Source organism: Dipodomys spectabilis, unplaced genomic scaffold (assembly GCF_019054845.1).
Source record: "Dipodomys spectabilis isolate Male_0828 unplaced genomic scaffold, ASM1905484v1 ptg000050l, whole genome shotgun sequence".
NCBI classification, from domain to species: domain Eukaryota; kingdom Metazoa; phylum Chordata; class Mammalia; order Rodentia; family Heteromyidae; genus Dipodomys; species Dipodomys spectabilis.
The window spans coordinates 12,071,198-12,095,856 of record NW_024870727.1 but is presented as its reverse complement, the minus strand read 5'-3'; the positions used below and the strand labels follow the sequence as shown (position 1 = coordinate 12,095,856).

At 36.0% G+C, this 24,659-nt stretch overlaps 1 protein-coding gene across 2 annotated transcripts in view; it reads right to left on the bottom strand.

The window, feature by feature from the left end:
- Positions 1-24,659, bottom strand: part of Bche (butyrylcholinesterase) — a 55,405-nt gene that overhangs the window by 11,599 nt on the left and 19,147 nt on the right. For both annotated transcript variants that reach the window (XM_042678916.1, XM_042678917.1), the window contains exon 3: positions 1,011-1,177. In XM_042678916.1, the coding sequence (XP_042534850.1) occupies positions 1,011-1,177 (167 nt within the window). The remainder of the gene's footprint in view (positions 1-1,010; positions 1,178-24,659) is intronic.

Genomic DNA, 24,659 nt, shown 5'->3' with positions numbered 1-24,659 from the left:
AGGGTTCTGGTACATCAGAAACATCTCCCAAGCAGATTGAGAACATAATTTTAATTTTAGTGAGTAATGTAGGATGATCAAAAGGCATATTAAACAATTGAATGAATCCTTGATATGCTTATATTGATTAGAAAATGCCTCCTACATTATCTAAATAAGAAAATAAAAGCAGATACTGTGATGACATGCATAGTCTAAAAATCAAACTGTGTGAAAAATTAAGGACAATATTGACTAGTGATTTTAGATGACAGAGAGTCAGTTAGTTTCATCTGAAAAATAAAATTTGTAAGTTAGCCATGTGAGTTATAAATAGCTAGGTATCTCATAACCATGCTGTGAGTTGAATATGTTTGTCACTTTTCTCATTTAAAATTAAAGTAGGATGATGTGTGTTTGATTAACTCATGTTGATTGCACTGTTTCCTTAATAATGAATATTGAGATAATATGGTAATTGGAATAATTTGCCAAGTATTTCTTTTTATACCTTTAAGCAATCACACATTAAAGGTTAATTAACTAAATTACTATTTATGATATTATGCAATATGTGTGTTTGTGTGTTCTTCCTTAAATATTTCTAAGTTAAAAATTCTTGGAAATATTTGGGTTGTGTTTTTCCACATGAAAATTGTGTGTTTCTTACTTTGTTCCTTAGTATTACTATTTATTAATAAATGTGTGTTCAAATTTTTGAGTAGTTTTTTTTTAGCTCTATTCACTACAAAAACATTTTACATATGTAAATTTTATGTATCTATTTATTTGTCCTTAATTAATTCTATAAGGATCGACTGAAAAGTAAGTAGAGCACCAATACATTTTTTGGTACTCTGGAAAGTGTGCAAAACATAAGTAAACTTGTGGAAGGAATTTTGATGAGATAATGTCCTTGTTGAAATGAAATAACCTTGAAGTCGTGGGAGTTTATATCAATACCTTCTCTTGAATAAGCTACCTTTCTCTCATGCTTCATACTATGCAGTCTATTAATTAAAAGCACACACCTGTCATTTCCAAGACTTTGGGAAAAAATAGTTTCCAGAATCGGCACTGCTGAGTTCGTAGTTTAGAGTATATCCTTGGTGAGTCTGTGTTCAAGGTTAAGTATTTTTGTTCAGGGGTTCTGAAGAACGGCCATCTTGTGTTATTGCTCTGGGTCCCATTTGGGTACCTAAACAGTCAGAGAAATTCTTGTTAGATATGAAACAATATTACTTTTGAAACACATGAAAAAAATACATTAACAAAAAAAATTGAAACAAAGAATATGGATGTGTTCTGAAACCCCTGAGCATAAAGAACCCGCAATTAAGAATTTTTAATGATTTGACATACCATGCTTTACAACTTTAGAAACTAACAGTTAAAGACAGAGTATTGCATGCATTCCTGCATAAAATACAAGGACAAAATAATTTCAAATTCAATAAAATATTTCACATGCACACCAAAACATAGTCAAATAAAGGCAGTATACTTTTCTGTAACTTTTTCCTCTTGTACTATCCTCACAATAAATATTAGAAGATCCACTGAATATATGATATTCTATTTTATTCGACTCATTCTTGCCAATACTGTCTGAATGTAAACCTGGCTGCGTATTCTATTATACAATGAAGTCATGATTTTAGGAATCGGTCCTTTTGACTTTGAAGATGATTATAATTGTATGTGTAGATCAAATGATCTACACACAAACCAAAATAACAAGGGGATTTTCTGTGATACCCTCTGCCCTGTCTCTTCTTGTCCTTTCTTCCAGCTATAAGTTCTTGGAGTTCCTTCCTTTACCCATCACAGAAGTCTAAACATGTTAGGAAAGTTTCTGTGATCTACTTGATTCATACCTTTGTAGTATTTCACGATTACTGCAGTCATGGAAATGAAACACACAAGGTCTTCTCTTTTTTTTCATTTTGGTTTTTCTTTTTGGTGCTGGGGAGCAAACCCAGAACGTTGCACTAGCAGGTGCTTTACCACTGGGCTATATCCCAGCCCAAAACACAAGACATTTTTGAAGTGGCATTAAGTAGTACATTCATTGGTAAGCTTACAAGTTTCTCATCAATATGTGTATTATTATTATTATTATTGAGATAGATACTAATCTAGGCCTATAAATACAAGTACATTTGGAAGATACATTATCTCACAGGGGAATAATAAACAGGAAATCAGAAACAGCCACAGAAGGGAATATTTATATGTCCTGAAGAGAAAACGATCTGAAGACATATACTCAGGTTGAATTAGACAGAGGAAATAAATGGGGAGGATGGGGAAATAGACAACACAGAAATGAATAAGGGAACTTTCTGAATTAAAATAATGATGGTAATTAGTATTCTTGGTAATAAGTTTCCAAAGCTCCTGTTAGAGATTTAGGACAATCTTTTCATCACATTAATGTTTCATGTCTCAGGACAATGGCTCAGACTATAGTTGGATGGAATTACTCTTAAGGGATTTTTGTCATCAAGGGTATTGCAAATATACTATTTTAGATATTTTGACCTGTGATTTCTAGAATAATGTAAGTTACGTGATTCATTTCTTTCTCTTAAGTTCATTCAACCTTAAGAAGAATTGTATAAAGTATATACAGTTTTCTTGAACTTTTGTGGAAGTTTAACAGGCAAAATTTTTATGATTCACTTAGCACCTGTAGATTAATAATAGATCCCAATTTGGGAGAAGCTTTAGTATTAGTACTATACTTAGTAGTGAGGGAAGCACACCTTTGCGTGCAGTAAAGTTTGGAAGAAAAACAGACACCATCCAGCCTGGTTATTTAGAAGCAGATTTTACTGTCAAGAACTGGGTACGAATTAGCCTCATAAATTAACATTTTATCACATAAACAGGCACAGTCAACCATGAACCGAGGAGCTTTAGAGATAAATAGTTTCCTGATAGAGAAGTTGGTTTTATGTAGGAATTGGATGATTTAATAAGGATTATTAATAACCAGAACTATTCAGGCTAAACCAATATCATTGTAGGACTGACAGCTCCTGCTTTAGGGGATTATTTGAGAGAGGTCAAGATGAAAATTTCTTCAGATCACAGATGGCAGCCTTGTCTAGGAGAATGATGCCGTCCTCTCTCTCTCCCTCCCCCTTTCTCTCTCTCTCTTTCTCAGCTATAGAAACTAACAAGTACAGCTGCTGGAGGCTGAATGTGAAGCCATGAGAACCATTGGTCTGAATCAGTACAGCGACTCTTATTTCCTAAATTGCCTACTTTCCTTCTAATTCCAGTTCAATTAACCAAGGGCCCCATTCTAAGTGCTCAATCATTTCTGGCTTCTGCTAATGGTGACTGAAAAGAGATGACTTGTGCTTGAGTCCAAAAGCATAGCTCTACGCATACTGCCAGTGCTCATTTAACAAACTTTGTCCTAGGAAATGAGACATTCCACATTGCAACTCAGAGATAATAAAACTCCTCTGCCTATGGAATTTTACCTATGGAAATACACTTTTTAGAATACATGATTGAAGTAGCTCCTAGAGGGACACACATTTTAATCTAGCATTTGAAGAAAATCTCCTAAGAATGTAAAACTTATAAGGAGGTATAATTCTCTGTCTGTCCATATGAATTACAAGCTTGTGAAATACAGCATCTTTCTCAGATATGTGATTCTGACACGGTTAAATTCAAATCTTAAGTCTATGCAGATGAACTTTTTGAATTTGCTGTTTTTCTAAGACACACTCTTTTAACACACAATGAAGACTTCAAAATGCTTTGCTCAAATATTTCAAGAAATGCACTTTATGTTTTATTTCCATTTTTTTCAAAATAATGTTCTGAAAGGTTGAAAGTATCACATAATACCAATTTTCCTTATGTAGGTTTCAAAGGTTGTAGGTTGTGAGACAACCTACTTAACCAAATAAGGGAAAAATTATCTTCTTAACATCTGTGCTAACATTAAATTCCCTGCCTGTCATTGATATGTGACACATATTTAACAATTCACTTTTAAGTAGATTCATAAAAGAGGACATGAATTGATTTAGGGTGCATGGATAAGTACATTGTGGGTGGAGATGGGAGGGAAAAGTTGGAAGAAAGCAAGGGAAGAGGAGAAATAGTTCAAAAAGAATTGTAGTCATTACCTAACAAGTAACTATAACCCTCTGGATATCACCTCTGCAATAACAATAACATATATACTTTAAAATATAAATTACACAAATAAAATTGAACACAGTAGAAAAAAAAGAAGCCTTCACTTAGTTTTATTTGTAAGGTTTTTAGGGTAATAGGACCTCCATCCTGACCACGCACTCCAAACATGAGATTTAAGATTTTCCTTAAAAACCTGGAGACTGGAATGGTGCTGGCTACTCACACCTGTAATCCAGGGAATGAGGAGGTTGAGTTCATGAGCACTGGTGAAACTATGGTATGTCATCTCAAGAAGTTGAGTGCAGTAGTGTGTATCTGTGGTCCTAGCCATAGGAGAGGTAGGAGGATTGATGTCCAAGGAGACAAGATAAAAGTGTGACATCATACATTAAATACATATACTATAATATATAATATTATATATTACAGACTGTATATACATATATGTACTAAAAGCATAATTGGATGTAGGTTGGTGGCTCAAGTGGCAAAGCAGTTGCTTATTACTTGCAAATGTGAGGGTGTGAGTTCAAACCCTAATAATGCAGCATCTCAAATGAATGGGATAAAACAAGAACCCAAAGGTCTGTCGTTTACAACTTATTTGTATCATTAATGTATAACTTGTAATGCAAAAGTTTTCTTCTTCGAGTTACAATTATGGTATTGAATCTAATGAAGGTATATAACTGGTTTCCAAGAAAATATATTTCATGTATTTAAAAATGGAGTAAAAGTTAAGCCACTGACTAGACAGTAGTTGTGAATTGAAAATCCAGTTTAAATACTTCATTTTTCCTAAGAGGTCTGACAGGAGATAGCAAGAATAATTTCATATATATGAAAATGGGCATGATTCATATTCTATTTATACCATGCATAAATAAGTTGCTACCTTAAGGAAAGAAGGGCCTTTAGGAGAATTATGAGTTCAACCAGTATTTATGGAGTACCTACTGTATCAAATTTTACTCAAATCACAAGAAACTCAACAGATAAAAGTTCCTATATCTTAACTTTTTTTATTGAATGAGATATATAGACAATGAACAATATCAGAAATGAAAATAAGTGCTAGATGGTAACAGGTATTTGAAATGACAGAAATACAGCAAAGACAATCATATTTTTTGTTTGTGTGGGCATTTGGTGATAAGGCATGTGTAGTATAGACTTGGGATTTTTAAATTTTTATTTATTTATTTTTCCTATACCTGTCCTGTGTCCACCCCCCTCCCCACCTTAGCCCTTTGATGTGGATAGAGGACCAGACCTGTGTATGCTCTTCCAGTTTTAGTGACTCTGTTGGTTATATCTACAGAACCCTCCAGAACCTAATTTAAACTATAAGAACACCCAACATGTACACGACAGTTCATTCTTACATTGTTAATGCATTCATGAATATGTTCCATGCCATCTTGTTATAGACATAGGTCATTCAAATATCAGAAATAATTAAAATTAATTAAGTGCCTTACACTATCCAGGTTCTTTTTTTCTTTTTTTCTTTACTTTTTTTGTGGTGCAGTGGAGGAAAGCAAGACCTTTTGCTTGGGATTGTGCTGCTGCTGCTTTTTCTCCTCCTCCTCCTCCTCCTCCTCTTCCTCCTCCTCCTCCTCCTCCTCCTCCTCCTCCTCCTCCTCCTCCTCCTCCTCCTCCTCCTCCTCTTCCTCCTCCTCTTCCTCCTCTTCTTCTTCTTCTTCTTCTCCTTCTCCTTCTCCTTCTCCTCCTTCTCCTTCTCCTTCTCCTTCTCCTTCTCCTTCTCCTTCTTCTTCTTGCAATAGGGCTGTTTTCTATTGGAAGTTAGTTTTACGGCCTTTAGGATGTTCTTTATGGTATTTTTTTTTATATTTAAGAGTATGGTATTTTGTGCAAATATACCAGGATAAACATAGCTAGGTCTTCAAACTTCCATTAGATCTCTATGATAAAAACTCTTTCTTTTAGTTTTTGAGATACACAGGACATAATAGTCATGTACAATCTCCCTCCTATATCATACCAAATCAGACCTTCTCATTCTTATATAACTATAATGTGGTACCACTGGTCAATTCCTCCATTCTCCCATCCTTCTCTCCCCGGCCTCTGGTTACTCCCATTCGACAATTGGTTTCTATTAGACCTATTTTCCACACAGATCACTGGCTTTGGTCTTTAGTCTTTTCATTGTCACAGTTTTAAAAGGTTTACATCCACTCAGGGTCTTGTCCTTGCCACGAATGTACATCAGCACACAGACCAAGCTCCCTTATGCTTGTTATTTTTGACTTCATTTCTCACTTGCTTCCCAGGGCATCCTGGGCTATGACACCCTGACTTACCCACCTGAGTTGATCGGTTCTCACCCCCTCCCCCAGGCATTGTTTGAAATGGAATCTCACCATTTCTTACTTGACTGGCTCACCTCCAACTACCATCCCTTCATCTCAACTTCCCAAGTGGGTTGGTCGGGTTCTTGCTGAACATTTACTATCACACCTGGTAGTTTCAACTAGCAAGGTCCCTCCTAATGTCTATGGAATAATCTGGGCTGATGAGGTGAGTCACAGTCCCTCTGGTAGCCTTAGGATCAGAACTGTGTCAACCAGAAAGAATAATCATGAGGAACAGGGAGCTGAGATTCCCAGCCATGTGATGGCTCAGTGCTTAGGGAAGGGAAGGGAGTAAGCAGACATTTGAGTTCAACTGCTGAGAGATGCCTATCTTGTAGCACACAGGCAAGAAACCAAAGAGGAGAGAAGCAGAAGTGAAATAGGAATAAGAAAAAAAAATCATTGGTCAAGATGGATTGCATTCATAAACTGCTTTGTTAAATGGCAACTCCTTTGTACAACTAAAGACAATCATAAAACTGAAATAAATTAAAAATAAATAAAAGACTAAAAAGAAAAGATTCCTGCGGTTTTCTTGTTATTCCCATCAGAAATAGTGAATGATCATATTCAAACATGACCACCACCACAACATCTTCACCCCCATCCAATCCACCCCTTCCCTTATATTTCTCAAGTCTGTGGTATGAATTCACAATGAATTCTTGCCTGCATTCTCCCCTTCACCCACTTCATTCTTCTAGCTCTCTCCTTTTGGCCCCATGCTAACCTCTTGCAAGTACACAACCTAAAATTAAAGTGAGTAAGGGAGGGGTAAGCGGGGAGGGGTGGATGAGAATGTGGAAGAGGTGATATTAATCAAGAGACAGAAACTGCTTTGGTGAATGTACAACCACGTAAAGGTAATAAAAATAATCAAAAAATAACAGTTAATAAAAAATGACCACCAAATAGAAATGCAGGCTTAATAGATGATTACTTTTCTAGTTTCATAAAAGTTGATACTTTCATTGAAATCTATGGAATTCTGCTTTTAAACACTTTTTACTGTGGGAATTTGACATCTGGGACAATACAGATTTCTCATAGTTTTACCAAGATATTTTACTATTACGATGAAAGAATTAATAAAATAGTTTGTAACTCGTGCCTAAATATGCACATTGAAAAAGTGAAATGTGGAGATTTAGTGTCATTAGAAAAAAATCAGAAAGCAACTCAACAAAAACTGAATATAAAGAAATTATGGAGACTCAGTTATTATCAGGATTGGAGTGGTATCAGCTAATGAAAATATTCACACGTTTCTAGCATTATTTTGACATATTTACATAAGGAACAGACAAAATAATTTTCACATAGTAAACAAATTCACACTTCATATTTAAGGACACAATGAAATCATAGCATAATGTGTTTCAGGAAAACCTAGTGACATAGTTGTGTTGGTGAGTTTTCTGTGCTCTGATAAAAATACTCAAAATAATTTAAAGGAGAAAATGATATATTTGGGATCATGGCTTCAGATACCAAGTTCCTCTTTCATTGTATAATCAACTGGCTCCATTTCTTAGGGCCCAAGATAGGTCAGTGTTTTGGTGTCTTGGTGATAATGGTTGTAGTGTGTGTGTGTGTGTGTGTGTGTGTGTGTGTGTGTGTGTGCATGATAAAAGAGGCTTGCCACTTCATCCTGGCCAGAGTAAAGGAGCATGGGAGAGTATGGTTTAGGAAGAAGAGCCACTTTATCAGAGCCCATGCTCAGTGCTGACATCTTCTCCCTACACCACTTCCTGACCTCGTAGGTTCCACAACTTCCCCCAAAATGGCCGCTAGTTGTGGACTTTTCAGAGAATTCATCCATTGATGAGCTTAGGGCTCTTATGGTCTAATCACTTCCCCCAAAACTCAGTTGGCAAACAAGCCTTTAACCCAGTAGCTTTAGAGGGACATTGCAAATTAAACCAGAATGTAGGGGAAACAACGCTCTCTAGAAACAGAAAATGACAAATAAAATTCTGTTTATTCCAAGAAGAATAAATTTGTTCATGAAATAAATTGGATATCACCATTTGGTTCTTTCTAGAAATTCCTTATGGGCAATATTTTATAACTTTTACCAAGGTCCACTATTGATTTAACAAAGTGTTCCAAGATGAGATCCGTAACTAACCAAAGATAACTTTTCAAAATTATATGAATAAATTGTAACATTTTTTCTAATTATATAATCAGCTAATACATACTTGATACCATGACATTCTATTGAAGTGACAAATTTATGAATGTGATGCCTATAATTCAGCCATGCTATCACCATTTGAATTCACAGGTGGTGCCTTCCGCATGCCTAGCTTACCAACTTCATGTACTGAAATTCATGTCTTTCTACAAGTTTCTACAGTGATCTTTACAGTCAAATGGGACATTCAAAATCTTCACATATATGAACCTGGATATACACACAATCTGTGTGTTACAGAATAGTCACATTAATCAGGTTGCTTGTAAACAATAGAAATTTATTTCTCTCAGTTTTGGAGACTGAGAACTATGTTATCATAACACTGGAAGATGTATTTTCTAGTGAGGACCCATCCTCTGAGTTTTAGCCATTTTCTTACTGTGTTCCCTGCTGGTAGACAAGGAATGGATACATTCCCTTTCTCAGATTTAGGGGCCGTAATAGGACTCTGAAAAGCTTTACCCTCAGAACCCACTCTCTAGAAGGCTTCATTCTCAGTGGCATCACATTGGGAGTGATTTCATTGTGTCTGTTTTAGGCAGACATAAATCTCAGTGGATAGGACACAGATCACAAACACATAGGGAAATATGTGTAAGGTGAGAGATATATTCTACAATTTGAATATTTGAAATCTCTCCAAGTTAAAAATATCTTCCTAAAGTAAAATCAATACTAATTCATATTAATATAATACACTATAACAATGCCAAGTAGATAAGAACTATATTTTGTGATTCAGAGAAAATCACAACTATTCATATTCTCATAAGTTGCTTTCTTGAATGGCAGCTCCTTTGTACAGCTATTTACAGAAAATAAACATTTTTAGGTGATCAGTTCAGTATCAGTCAAATATTTAAATCTTCTTAGTAGTAAATTGAAGAAGAGAACTCCCTTTATTCTCATATATTGAGGAAAACATTATCATATTAACATTAATAGCTTAAACAATTATACATATTGATTCATCAAGTGTCCTGAAGTAGCTAACAGTCAGCTTCATTGTTTTACAGAAAATGGGAAGGGGCATCATTAACTCTGATGCTATTCCTAAGGATGTTCTCAAATGGAAATGCAATTCAGTTTTCCAGGTCCCTCTCATGCTTTCCATTAATGATGGTACATTTTTCCTTTGGAAAAATCATGGCAGAAGGACCTAAAGCAATCTAAACCAAATAAGAATGTAATTATTCACAGAAAAAATTTATCGGTGCCTCTTTTCCAATGTAAATCACATTTCATGAAAATATCTAAATTCTGCTCTCTGTTGTTATTTGTTCCCTCATATGATCTGATTTTTCTATAGCACACCATGAAAACAAGAGAAATAATTGATGTATGACAATGGCCCAGATTCATTAGTTCATGAGCATTCTTGTTTAGGTGAAAATTAAAGCATATTCTTTTATGCATGAATCTAGATACCCAGAAGGACAGAACTGTAAGACTGCATACCTCAGCAATTTACAATACCTCAGCCATGCACTATGGATGACAGCTTAGATTTAAATATAATATGTGAGTGCAGTTCACATTCAGGTTGCCCATTAAAATTTTACCCTTTTATCTTTCCTAAATAGTAGAATGAAATACATTCTCAACTTCATTGAGACATCATAAAATACTTATCATAAGAGAGGGGGGAGAGAGGGAGAAATAGAGAGGGAGAGGGAGGAAAAAGGGATGATGAGTAGGGAAGGAAGAGACAAGAGAAGGAATCAAGATCTCAAAAGGAATGAAAGAATAAGGAAGGGAAGGGGTGGGAAGGGGAAGAGGAAAGGCAAAAGAAAGAAAATGAAGAAGAGCACTGAAGGAAATACATAAATTTCTAAGATTAAAACTTGAATCTAGGACTGGGAAGGTGGCTCAGTGGTAGTGCGCTTGCCTTACATGCATGAGGCCCTGGGTTCGATTCCTCAGCACCCCATAAGCAAAAAGAAAAAAGCTGGAAGTGGCACTGTGGCTCAAGTGGTAGAGCGCTATCCTTGAGCTGAAGAACTGAGGGACAGCGCCCAGGCCCAGAGTTCAGGCCCCACGACCGGTCCCAAAAAAAAACCAAAAAAAAAAACTTGGATCTAATGTTAAATTACATCAACTTGTTAAACTTTCTAAGAAAAAGTGAGAGTATTTTTATTTTTACTTAGTTCTATAAGACTACAGTTTAGTTAAATAAGTCAAAGAAAGATGAGATATATTTAACTACATATAATCATGTAATTTAAGAATAATTAATATATGTTGTTACTGGAGAGCTGAGGAATCTGGAATCAAGATTTAGAACTATCAATAAGCAAAGGCTAATTTCTTTGCTATTGAAAGAAGTATTTTAAAGGAAGAAAATACTCAAATTACAAGAAAGGTACACACATGAAACCAAACCCTAAGTAGAAGATGAAATTTCTGCTGGTTTTATTGTTGTTTTTATTTGCATGAATTATTTTTTTGCTGAGATAGTATGCTGCTTTGTAGATCAGGCTAGCCAGAAACTCATGATTCTCTCTTATGAAGCTCAAGATTGCTGGATTACAGGTGTGTCTCTTTACTTCCTGAGTGACTTCTAGTGTGAGAAAACTTATTTTGTTATAATCACTTTTTTCTAATCAATAATGCTTCTAGTGAATGTTGTTTAACTCAATTATGCTTAAGAAAATAATGAACTAAACAAAGAAAGCCTACAACAGACTCCAAAATGTTTCTTTTTTTCAACCAAATCAAAATCTTCCAACACATTTAACCTTTACATAATTCTAGTTTTAGTTCTTGATTTTCTTAAATGCCTAACTAGATAGACTATGTCCATCACAAAACCCATTCTCTATGATAATATTTAAATTATAGTGTGCCAAACAGGTTGGTCAGTGGCATAAATACTTCACTGAAATATTGGGCAGTGGAATAAATAGTTCACTGAAATACCTGGGCAGTTTGGTGGTGAACAAATGGATGACAGTTTGATGGTAGACCCTGTACCTTTCTCCTGCAGCCAAGAGACTGAACTGAACATCTTCCCTTTGTGCATCCACAAAAGGGCAAAGAGTTGGCAGAGGGACTATCTCTAAGTTCTTTAATAGTGTTGGTGTGGGGCGATGAGAAAAGCTTTCAAGAACTGTAAGGTTACTCTTTCTCCTTTCTTCCTCGGTGTTCAAACAAAAGGCTTTGTGTAATTAGCTGGAAGACAAGTGAATACCAGACAATGTTCCCTCTCCTCCAGCTCACCAGAAAATGAACTGGGCCAAATATTAGATTGATTTAAGGAGAAGCAAAATCTTTCCCTTTTGTTCTTCCTTTATTATCTTCTTTTCCATCTCTCCTTCTTTCTCCTTTTGCTTCCATGCTCTGTTCCTTCTCTTCCTTTCCTTCCCTACCTCTCTCTCTCTCCCTCTCTCCCTTCCTTCCCTCCTTCCTACCTACCCTCTTCCCTCCTTCCTTCCTCCCTTCCCTCCTTCCTCTCTCTCTCCATTCCTCCTTCCTCCCTCTCTCCATCCCTCCTTCCCTCTTTCCCTCCTTCCTCCTTTCCTTCCCTCCCTCCCTCCCTCCTTCCCTCCCTCCCTCCCTCCCTCCCTCCTTCCTTCCTTATCTTGACAAGTTCTTGCTGTGTGTCACCTGAATTTCTAAATGTGTGGAATGTCTAGGTTTAGATCCAGTTTCGTTTCCTTATGGCAGGAGCAGATCAGCCTGATTTGGAAGTACTCATGGATCTCAGGGTAGCCCAGCCAGTGGTCTGTGGAAGGTTCAAATGGACTTCTACACAAGAGTAGCAGAGCACTTACTTTAAAAGGGGAAAAAGATTTTTTATTAAATATGGATATGAAAAGAATTCTAAGCCTGAAAATGATAGGCTTCTCCCTTGAATCCTCTAAGTCTGTTTTGGTCTTAGGCATTTGGGTTTGCTTCAGCCAATGCCAAAATGTTGACAGCAGTAAGCCCACAGCTTCAGGAACGGTCTTAAAACATGCTAAGAAGTCCTGAAAACTTGGTTCCATGGTAGCAATAGCTACACACACACACACACACACACACACACACACACACATTTGGCATGTCCAGGGGCTTGAACTCAGGACCTGGGTGCTGTATAACCTGAGCCACTTTGTGCTCAAGGCTAGCAATCTACCACTTGAGCCACAGTGCTACCTGTGGCTTTTGCTAAGTAGTTTATTTGGGATAAAGTCTCACAGATAATCTTGCACAGCCTGGCTTTGAAATGTGATCCTCAGATCTCAGCCTCTTAAATAGCTAGGATTAGAGACTTGAGCAATAGGCCTCCCGGCACAGAAGCTTGACTTTAATAAATTTTTTTTTGGGGGGGGGTCCGGTTGTGGGGCCTGAACTCTGGGCCTGGGCACTGTCCCTCAGCTCTTCAGCTCAAGGCTAGTGCTCTACCACTTGAGCCACAGCACCACTTCCGGCTTTTTCCTTTTTGCTTATGGGGTGCTGTTGAATCGAACCCAAGGCCTCATGCATGCAAGGCAAGCGCTCTACAACTGAGCCACCTTCCCAGCCCCTAATACAATTTTTGTACATTAAAAAGGATGAAAAATGTTTTAAGAAACTTGCAGAAAAAAGATGTTTTCTTTAAATGGTAATTTAAGTGTATTAGATAATTTTCTTTCTTTAATTCAATGTTATTTCCTTCCCTTCCTTCCTTCTTTCCTTCCTTCCTTCCTTCCTTCCTTGCCCTCTATCTTCCTCTTGATATTCCCCCTCTCTCTTTTCCTTTTCTTTTTATGCCCATTCTGGGCTTGACACAGTGGCCTGGGTGCTGTGCCTGAAGTTTTGTGCTCAAGGCTAGCATTTTTCTATTTGATCCAGAGCTCCCCTGCCATTTTTTGTTTGTTTGTTTGTTGTTATTTTTTCAGTTAATGAGAGATAAGAGTCTCTCAGACCTTTCCTACCTGAGCTGGCTTTGAACCACTATCCTCAGGGATTAACCTCCTGAGTAGCTAGGACTACAAATGTCAGTCACCATCCTGTGGAGTTATTTTCTTTTTTTTTTAATTTTTGTTTACTTTTTATTGTGAAAATACTGTACAGAGGGGTTACAATTACATGGGAAAGATAATGAGTACATTTCTTATCAAGCATTGTTGCCTCCTCCTTTGTTTCCCCTTCCCATCCCTTCCCAGCTTCCCCCCCCACCCCCTACCCAATCCTCCCCACCCCCCACCAAAGTTGTAAAGTTCGACATAACGACTTGTACTTCTCATTGTTGCAACGGGTCCACCTGGACATAACGACTTGTACTTCTCATTGTTGCAACGGGTCCACCTGTATCCTTATTTAAACTACTTGTTTTTTTCTTTATAGCACTATTCACGATGGGTCGTCAGAATTCACTCATCTATACCTTTAGATGGTAAAGAAATCAGATAATGCAATTGTTTCTTTTTTCCCTGGACTCTAGAACTCATTTTGCTCAGGAAAAGACTGGCTTGGAGCAATTCTACCTTCCAGAGGGTTATCCACCAGTTTTTTTGTATTTAAAAATATCAACAGTGACTGGAATTATATGAACTTATAAAATTTCAGTCTGGCTGTTATGTTTATTTATTTTTTCATTTTTGTTCAGAAGTTACTAGGGTTTGCTACCAGAGCCTAATACACGTTAGCTTGACTTTCTACCACTTGATCCACACCTCTAGCACTGCTTTGTACTGGTTATTTCCCAGATGGAATCTCTCTGGCTTTTCTGCCCCTGGCTGGAGATTTGGAATACCAGTGTGTCAGAATTTACTTGTATATCTTTACATCATTTCTAGGGCAAGTATTATAGCACATTCAAAGGCAGAGCAGCAATGACACTGTTTCTCAAGGAAACATCCACCAGTAAGGACTGTTATTCCTATAAATCTATGTATAGAATGCAAATGAAATAAATGAATTTTTCAAAGTGATAATTTAATAAAATTTAACTTAATTTAATAATCAATTCAGGATAGTTTAATACGTCAGTAATGCTGGTAGGACCAAATAATGTTAAATCTGTATTATGGAAACACAAATATAAGAACAAATACAATTATATGCGTATATAGGTATATAGTTGCCTATAGATATACATGACACCTAGATATATGGAGATAATTTCCTTTGATAGACTTACGTTAATATAAATTGGCATATATATATGTACATACTATATATATGTGTGTGTGTGTACATACACATATGTCAATATAGCTATACAAAATTTCTATTATGAAAACAGAAATATTGGCACAAATGTATAACATATATGTATATATACTTGTATGATGTATATATAGACAGAATGATAGATATAAAGAGCTTTTATTTATATTTTTATTTTTTTTGTCAGTCATAGGACTTGAAGTCTGGGCCTTGCTGCTGTCCCTCAGCTCTTCAATTCAAGGTCAGTGTTCTACCACTTGAGCTACAGTGCCACTTCCAGTTTTTCTCAAGGTTTATTGGAGATAAGAGTCTCAGTGACGTTCCTGTCCTGGTTGCCTTGGAACTGTGATTCTCAGATCTCAGCCTCCTGAGTAGCTAGGATTACAGCCATGAGCCACTGGTATCAGGCATAAAGTGCTTTTTATTGATAGACTTATGCTAATATAGTTACTTATTTGTATGTATGAATATATGTATATATATACAAATATAAAATCAGCATTATGAAAACAATACAAGAACAAGTATGTATGTATATATGTAAAAATATATTCATACATATATAATATATGCATATGTATATCTTTCTCTCCCTATATAGAGAGAGCTCTTTGTTGATAGAATTATGTTTATATTAATTTATACATAATTACTAGTTAATAAAAATATCATGCTGTGTTTTAGTAATTCTATTATTGGATGAATAGTCAACTGAAGTTAATCTATTTTTTCTGTTATGTAAAGTTCTGTAATTTTACCTTACTTCAGTATTGTACTTAACTATTTTCTGGGTAGTTTTTCTTCATTTTAGTATGTTAATAGTTTTATTTTTCTTTTAAAGATAAATGTGATAGAAAGTTCATGCTTCACATTTGTAATCCTAGCTTATCAGGAGGCTGAGATCCAGAGGATCTGGGTTCAAAGCCAGCAAAGGCAGAACAGTTGGAGTCATTCCATTTCCAAACAACCAGCAAAATCCAAGGCTGGAGGCATGGCTCAGATAATACAATGCCATCCACGCAGAAATAATCCCTTATGCCAAACCTTAGTACCAACACATAAGATATGTACACACATATGTATTAAAGGGCAAGTGTCCTTGAAGTTGTTTTGTCTACCTCCCAATCAGTGTGTGTGTGTGTGTGTGTGTGTGTGTGTGTGTGTGTGTGTGTGTGTGTGTGCATGTGGCATTCCTAGGCTCTTGAATTCAGAGCTTGGGCACTGTCTTTGAGCATTTTTGCTCAAGGCTAGCACTCTAGCACTTTAGCCACAGCTCATTGTGGACTTTTCTGCTGGTTAATTGAAGATTAGATTCTCTGACCTTTTCTACCTGGGTTGGCCTCAAAATACAGTCTCCTTAGTAGCTAGGATTACAGGCCTGAGCCACCAGTGCCCAGCCCAGTCAGTGTTTTATTCTCCCTAGAATATGTTCATGCATCCATTCTAAATTGTTTTGTTGTGTTTCCTAACAGAAGTCTGTCACCTGCAGACTGTGGCACTTCCCTTAGGTGGGAATCGTATTTATTAGTAAATCTTTCTAGTGAGTAAAATCTGTATTTAAACCTACTAGAATTTTACTTATTGGTGTTATTTAACTTTTCAAAGCAAAATATCCTTTCCAGATAATAAAAGTTAGATTGCTGTAAATTTTACCCAGAAGGTATCTGCTTTGCACTCATCGCAAACTATCAAATGCTCTACAGACTAAAATTTGCCTCTTCAACTCAAGGAAATGAAGTGACTCTTTTCTACTGATACACCTCAGGATGGTCTGTATTCTATTGCTCTTTATAAAGTCACAACAGAACAATAAACTATTTTTCTGTAAGCTGTTGGTTCTTCATTGACTGCATTGTCTTTCCTCTGCTGTTCTAGGACTTTTTCTCTGAACACTGAGCAGAGTAGTAAATAGAAAGGGTGAATTCTCTGAGTTCATTCACTTATCCAATAAACGGATGGAGAGAACCAATACAAAATAAAAAACACGAATTCTAGTTATTATAAATAGTGTCCATGTGCATAAAAAAAAAAAGACAACTAAGATAACCAACTATATTTAAAGACATGAAGTGATTTGGAACTGGCAACAGAATGAGACAGGAAATGGAAATGAAGCTAAGAAGGGTACTGAATGGCAGCTTTCCTTCCTGTCTGTCCTGGCTACTGTTTTCTGGCTTTTACTTAGAAATGGAAACTTGAGGTTGGACAAGCTGACTTCCCTCCTCCTATGGGTACTAAATAAAGCTCAGGAAATTCCTCAAGACTCTTCTTTATCCACTGTGACAAATGGGATTTCTGAACAACTAGCTAATTGTAGTGAAGTCCAACACAAAACTTACCTCGCACATCTGAGAATAATGCGCTTAATAAAACTTTACAGAATGGTTTCATACAATGTATCATTCAATAACTTATATACTGCAATGAAGTATATATTGGAAGCCCATGGATTTTATGTCAAAAATCTCAAGAAATGCTAAAGAATTAAAAGTTAAATTTCTGTTAATTTGTACAATGTTTTGTAATGAGAGCTGCAAAAGTACTGCTCTGATCAGTTGCACCTTAATGTTTTATATGAACATATGAGGAAATAGGGAATAAATTAGGAAATAGAAAATATCCAGTGGTTAAAGGGTTTTGACATTAAAAATCTTAAAATATGTTCAGTCAGGGAGGTAAGATCAAAGAATCATCAAATATAAAATGAAAGCAATTTTATAGTTAATATTTAAGATGGAGAAAGTATATGTTACAAATAATATGCATTGCTTTGCCTTGAGAATATTTATTTACCTAAAGTGCAATAATCTCTGCTTTTTTTCTAGAGCAAAGATAGCAATGATTTTTTAACCAAGTGTTCGCCAAGAAAGCATGCAGATTTTGCAAAATATTTGAACTTTCTTGAGTGTTAATGAAGTATTGAATGCATGTAAAGTACAATGATGACAAGAGGGAAAAGAAACGGAACAACATAATAACAATGAATTACCTCCTTTCAAGCATTGCCTCCAGTCTAGTGAATACTTCCATGCATCTATGTGTGCATTTCCATCACTTTACATAAGAGGAGATATGTATTACCAACTGGACAAGTTTTCCTGAGGACATGTAGAGTAGGCTTTAATATGGATATGAGGGGTTAAAGTGATTCCATTCTTGAGGCAGTGACTATTTGTTGCTTGTTTATCTCAGCTAACAGAGCAACACGTGGTGGTAATCCAAACACCTGGTTATGTGCCTTTATAAGCCCTGCAAATCCTTAACTTGGGGCTCTCCTCTTAGGCTCTGCTGTGTGGGGAGTGTAGGAAGAGGCCCGAGCTGCAGCCCATCTAAATAAAACTTTGCTTTTGCATTTGGGAAAGTGACTCTTGGTGGTCTTCTTGGTGGGGGTCCTGTGACTTGGGCACAACAGATACAGACAAACAGACAGATTAACGGACATGACACCATGAGCTTCAAACTAAATGTGCCTTCCTCGAATACATCCTCTTCATGGTGCATTATAGTAAGCTAGGAGTTTAATGGAAGAGCTCTTCCTATGAAGATAGAAAACTCAAATAAGAGATCCATACTTGTGTGTTTCGATTTGAACATGATTTTTTCCCACATTTTCAGGCTTTAGAAAAAGCCTGGAAATCCCTAAAAGTATCATCTAACTGCCTTATTTTTCTCACACGTGGCGACTCCCATGTATCCTTCCATATTCTTCTACTCTGAGCATTCTGGGGAGCTCCACTCATGAAATTCTGCCCACACCAATCATCTGCTTCCCCCTCCAATTCCGTATCTCAAAGTACTAACCGTCACCCTCCCCACAAAACCCTCGGCTCTCCAATCCGCTGAAGGTCACCAAATCCTTCTTGTTATCGCATTACATTTAGGAACGGGAAATGATACATGGCTTAACGCTGCAGAATTTGCAATCAGACTCTTACTAAATCGATTGAAGTGCAATGTAGTTATTTAAAATACACAGAGCTTATTTATCCATTGCTATTTAATTTGAGGCCAAATAAGAGGCCAAACTGACAAGAACAGGAAGAGAGATTCAACGAAGGTTAACTGTCATCTGAATGGGCTCTTGTAAATAATAAGGTATTCAGATTCGATTTTATACACAATGAGATGCCACTGGAGAGTTATTATATAAGCAATAATAAGAGATTGTTTACACTTTGAGAATATCATTCCAACTACAAGGAAAATGAACTGAAGACAGCCAGAGTGTCCCCAGAGAGAAAGACTATTGTGAAAAAGCAGAAGAGATTCCTCCGCAGCTTACATTAGACATAGTACTCTGAAGATAGTAAGATCTAAATTAGTTTGCTATGTGTTTTGAAGGTTGAACTGATGAAATTTGCTGATGTGGAATAGAAAGAAAAACATTTAGAAATAGCAAGCATTGGGCTTATTAGCAACTATGAATGAAAGTGGACATTGACAGAGATAGAAACATAATTCAAGAGTATACACCTAGCATGTATTGTTGTGGCCATCGATGAGATGGTTTAGCAAAAGATACTGGAAAAGAGAAGGAAAGACATCTAACCATGAGATTTGGAAATGGAGAAGAGGAAAAGAATCTATTAATTACTTAGACATTTATTGAGCCATAACTCATTATGTACATATTATGTACTCTTTATGTTGTAGGGTCTGGGAATAAAACTGTGGACATAACACATAGGAATATGATTTTTCTGGATCTCACATTGTAGTAAAAGAGAACAATGGTAATGACTAAGATCAATCAGTTGGAGAATACAGGTTGAAGAAAGTGAAAGGAAATAGTAAACAGAATATTTCTGTATGATTTTGACATCTTAGTTTAATGCTGTTGTAAGAAACAACTGATTTATACCATTAAAACATAATAATTTCAAAAAGTAGAAAATACATTACTAGTTAGTTCGACAAGAAATATACTCACTACTTTACATATGGAACTGTAATCCCTCTGTACATCACTTTAACAATAAAATGTTAAAAAAGGAAGAAGGTATTGATATCATTTAGAAAAGATGGAATTATACATTGTTTAACTACTAGGCCTATTTAAAATGATTTTGAGTTTAAAGTCTAGAGCTTGTTATCCCATTGTGTACATCTGTGTATGTTTCATTGTTTGGTAGTGATCACATATTTTAGACTTAATTAAGATTGCGATTCTTGCAGGTTGGAAAAATTAAAACGGAGGGGCTGGATATCTGAAAAGATTGTGGGGATGAACATTGGAACAATTGGAAAGCAATATATGATATGGTGTCGAAAAGAAAGTAAGCTGGATGGTAAAAATGCCCAATTCTTGAGTAAATTCCATGAAGTTTTAGGAAATGACAGCACAGCAGCAAAATAAGACAGAGAGTGGTATAGGCTCAGTCAGGAAAGGAATAATGTTAGGGGAATGAAGTGAGTGAGTACTCCAGACATCTTCTCCGCCCTGGCTCCCAAACACCATATGAGACAGAAACAGCTAGAACTGTGGAAGGCAAAATGTGGGACAGGTCCTACAGGCTCAGTCAGATATCAGTATACAGAACTTTTAACTGCAATGTAAAAGAAGTTTTCCCTGGAAGTCGACTCAGAACACCAGAAGGAAGAGGCGAAGGGGATTGGAAATGTGGAAATTTGCACAGTGTAGATTTTAATGTAGATTAGCTAAGCAGTATAAATTCAATTCCAAAAGACTTTATTGTGTGTTTGCTCATCAGTGGCATCAGACATCATATTATTTGGGCTGAATACATACAAGGATGTTTGCGTGAGTGTATGAACGTAAGAATAGGTAGAGATACTCCTCTCTTCACATGATTCCGAGATATTAGAATGAGGACAGCGATACCTTACATTATTAAATACAAAGCTCATCTTTTCAGTGCTGTCTGTACTTCTAAGAAACTTCAACTGTCTTGATTTCTTTTGCTCAGATTTTTTTTTTCCTCTGATTTTCAGTCCACATATTCCCCTTGACATTTTTATTTTTCTTATTCATGTTACCACAGGTTTTGCACACAGGAATTATGAGTTAATGTGTTCAGTTAGGTGTCCAGTGCATCTTCATCATACTACCATTTCCTACTTCATTTTTTTCTTGTATGTGCATTGAGTGTTAAGACCGACTTGGTTCCACATTCGGTTTTCCATGTGTCCATCCCCCTCTGGTTAATCCCATACCCACTCAAAACCTGTTTCCGGCTTCCTGATACTCACTTCGTGACACTGCCTGTTTAATTGGTGGAAGGGGTTACAGCATGGCCATTCACTCCTGTATTCACTGCATTTTCATTAGCTTGTTGGCTTACGTTTGTTCTTAATTCACTAAGATGCCCTGGCTTGTGCTGAGTCAGAAACCTGGACAATAGTCCTCGATTTTCATTTCTCCCCATATTCTCCATGTTTATGCAAGAGATCAAGAAGTACCCAGTGATTTGATGACAGATGCTCTCCTATCGCCCCTCGGCCTTGTTTGTTCATCCCAATGCTGGCCAGGTGTTCACCATTGCTCTGGGCTATGCAGTGCATTTACATACTGTCCCATCACTTTCCGTGCTCCTATCCCGGACATTTTCTTCTCTTCAGACAGAATTATCTTTCCAAAATTCAAATTTGAGAGCATTATGTCTCATTATATCTCTGTATTATAGAAAAGTTTTCATATGAGTTCATGCTCTGGCCATGATCTCCCGATTTGTGGCTCCGCCGTCTGCCACGGCCTCATTGGTCTTTTGCTCTTTCTAGCACTTCTAGGTCTTTGCAAGAGTTATTTCATCTTTGGGAGGGAACTTTGATCTCCCTGAGAAAGGTTTCTATAACTTTCTAGGACTGCTGTGAGGTTTTTCAGGGTTTTACTTTCCATCATCGTGGTTAGCCCTGGTGTGGTATCATCTTATTAGTCTGGCAGGCTCTGCATTTCATCCTGCACCCTGAGTGTGCGGACTGCCTAGCATTTAGCCTACTGTCTGGCTTGTAATTGGTATGGTATAAATATTTGTTAAATTAATGAAATTATAAAATATTATACAGATGTGTTACATTGTAATAGAAAAATTTGATTTTAAAAATCATTCATATTCATAATGTTGGATGAAACAAAGACTACAACCAGATGCCCAAATAATAGTGCAATTAGATCTTTATTATAGTAATTATATAGTTTATTTTAATCTGCCTGAATAATAGTCAAAATGGATGAAATATGGTTCTGATTGTTTTAATTACTGAACTGGGTCTTTTTATGGCAGAATTGATTGATTATGCAAAACTCTGCAGTGAAATTAGGGAGAAAAAAATTTCCTGATTAGAATTCCAATTTTACAGAAAAGACTCTAAATAGTGATTCTGTTATTAAGTGGATATAGTAAACAAATCAAATCAAAAGCTCCACTGTGTGTGTGTGTGTGTGTGTGTGTGTGTGTGTGTGTGTGTGTGTGTGTGTGTGTACCAAGCTTGTGGCTTGTGACTTGAACTAAAGGACTAGATGCTGTTCCTGTCACTCAAGGCTGGCGCTTTACTACTTGATCCACAGTTCCACTTCTGTCTTTTTTGGGAGTTAATTGGAGATAAAACTCTTAAGGACTTTCCTGTCTGGGCTAGCTTTGAATCTCTATCCTCAGATCTCAGCCTCCCGAGTAGCTTGGATCGCATGCATGAGCTACAGGAGCCCAGCTTAAAAGCTCCACTTTAAAAAATAACTATGGGGGCTGGGAAGGTGGCTCAGTGGTAGCGTGCTTGGTTTGCATGCATGAGGCCCTGGGTTCGATTCCTCAGCACCACATAAGCAAAAAGAAAAAAGCCAGAAGTGGCACTGTGGCTCAAGTGGTAGAGCGCTAGCCTTGAGCTAAAGAGTGAGGGACAGTGCCCAGGCCCAGAGTTCAGGCCCTACAACCGGACCCAAAAATAAATAAATAAATAAATAAATAACCATGATTTTTCTTCAGACAGCACCTTTTTGTATCTGGATGTTGGAGTGAAGAATGAAAACGAATATTTTACTTCTCTTTTCCTATTCAATCTGAAGGATTTCAAAGCTAAATAAAGTGATATGATATTGAATCATTAGATTTCTCATATTAATTATAAATCATAAATTGCTATATATTTTTAAGTTCAGAATGAAATCCTTGATTATTGAGATAAATGATAGTTGAATTATCATGTTTGAGGACATTTTTTGGCATTATATAGGATTCATGGTTTTCTACACTCTCAAATTATAAGTCATTCTGGATAAAAATCTTTCACTTTTATTTTCTAATATGTTTCCATGGAAAATAAACCTGAATTTCCTTCTATCTGAGAGAACATAATATTCTAATAGTGCATAGTTTTAGCTGTTTTACAAAATAGTTTTTGACAGGCTACATTTAATTTTTTGGTGATACAGATATTTGAACTCAGCACCTTATGTTTGTTAGGCATGTATTCTACACTTAATAATTGGGATCAAGGAGAGAACTTATGATTATTATTTTTATTATTATTTTAATGTAACTTATTTTTAATGTAATTCAGATAAATGTTCATATAATCACAAAGGTCAGTTGAACTACTTTAAAATAAACTATAATCTTCACAAGGTCCTGTTATTTAAATAATTACAAGTATATCATTTCACTTTATGCACAACAATTGATAGATCTGACAGGTTTTATTTATAAATTTAAATGTTTATTAGTTACATATACAACTAACAATGAGACATTTTATTTTCCTTTGATATGTATAGATGTAATCCTCTTATGATATTTTGTGAATCAATGCTACACAACTGACTGGATAATAACACATTTATTTTATGATGTAGCTTCATATTTTCTTCATTCCTTCACAACTTAAGTAGGTTGATTATTGATAGCTATGAGACTGTTAAGAATATACTTCTAAAATATCACTTACAGCTTCAAAATAGATATCCTGCTGAAGATAATCTTATCTCTGAGTAAGTTAAGAAAATTAAAATGTAATAAAACTGTCATCAATTATGTAGTGATATATTTATTTATTCCTTTTGACTTAATATATAAAGTTAAGTTCAAACAGTAAAATAGCCTCAAACTCTTTTTATCTTGTGTATTTAAAAAGCAAATGATACTACATATTTCTGAAAACATTATGAAATAGTTTTAAGTGAGAGTTTATCATATCATTTGGTAATTAGCCCATGAACCAGAACATTGCTATGAACTTTCATGTTTCTGGGTTGCAGAAATGTTTCAACTTGATTTCTTGTGGGCTTTGGGGAGATTGGGTATATAATAAACCTATCTAAGCAAACTACTAAAATCCAAGTAGGAAAACAGTAGTTAGTCTCAATTTTAAAGGCTAAAAACATAGACAAGATTTTCAACTTTTATGTAAGACCTCACACTACTGCTATTTTGAGCATTCATAGGTCTCTGGTGAAGTAAGCTAAGTAAAACCTGACTACTTACAAAGCATTTTTTATTTTATTTTTCTACAAAGTAAGAATTTAAGATGAATAGATCTTGAGAACTCTGTTGCTCTAAGGTCATTCTCCATTATGTACAAGTCTATATTTCTAATTCCACATGCAGAATGATTTATATTTCCTCTCAGGTTTAGCATAAGTATATTCTGCCTCATGACAGGTGATGCATAGATACCAAATGAACATGAACAAAATCCTCTAAATTGTGAAGTAAACACATCGTATCATTCCCCTTTCCTCCTTTGACCATTATGTCTCTCAAGTGTTTCATCACAGGATATAGGAATGGGCGGGGGGCGGGGTTCACAATTCAGAAATACACAATAAATGAGTAACTATTATCTAG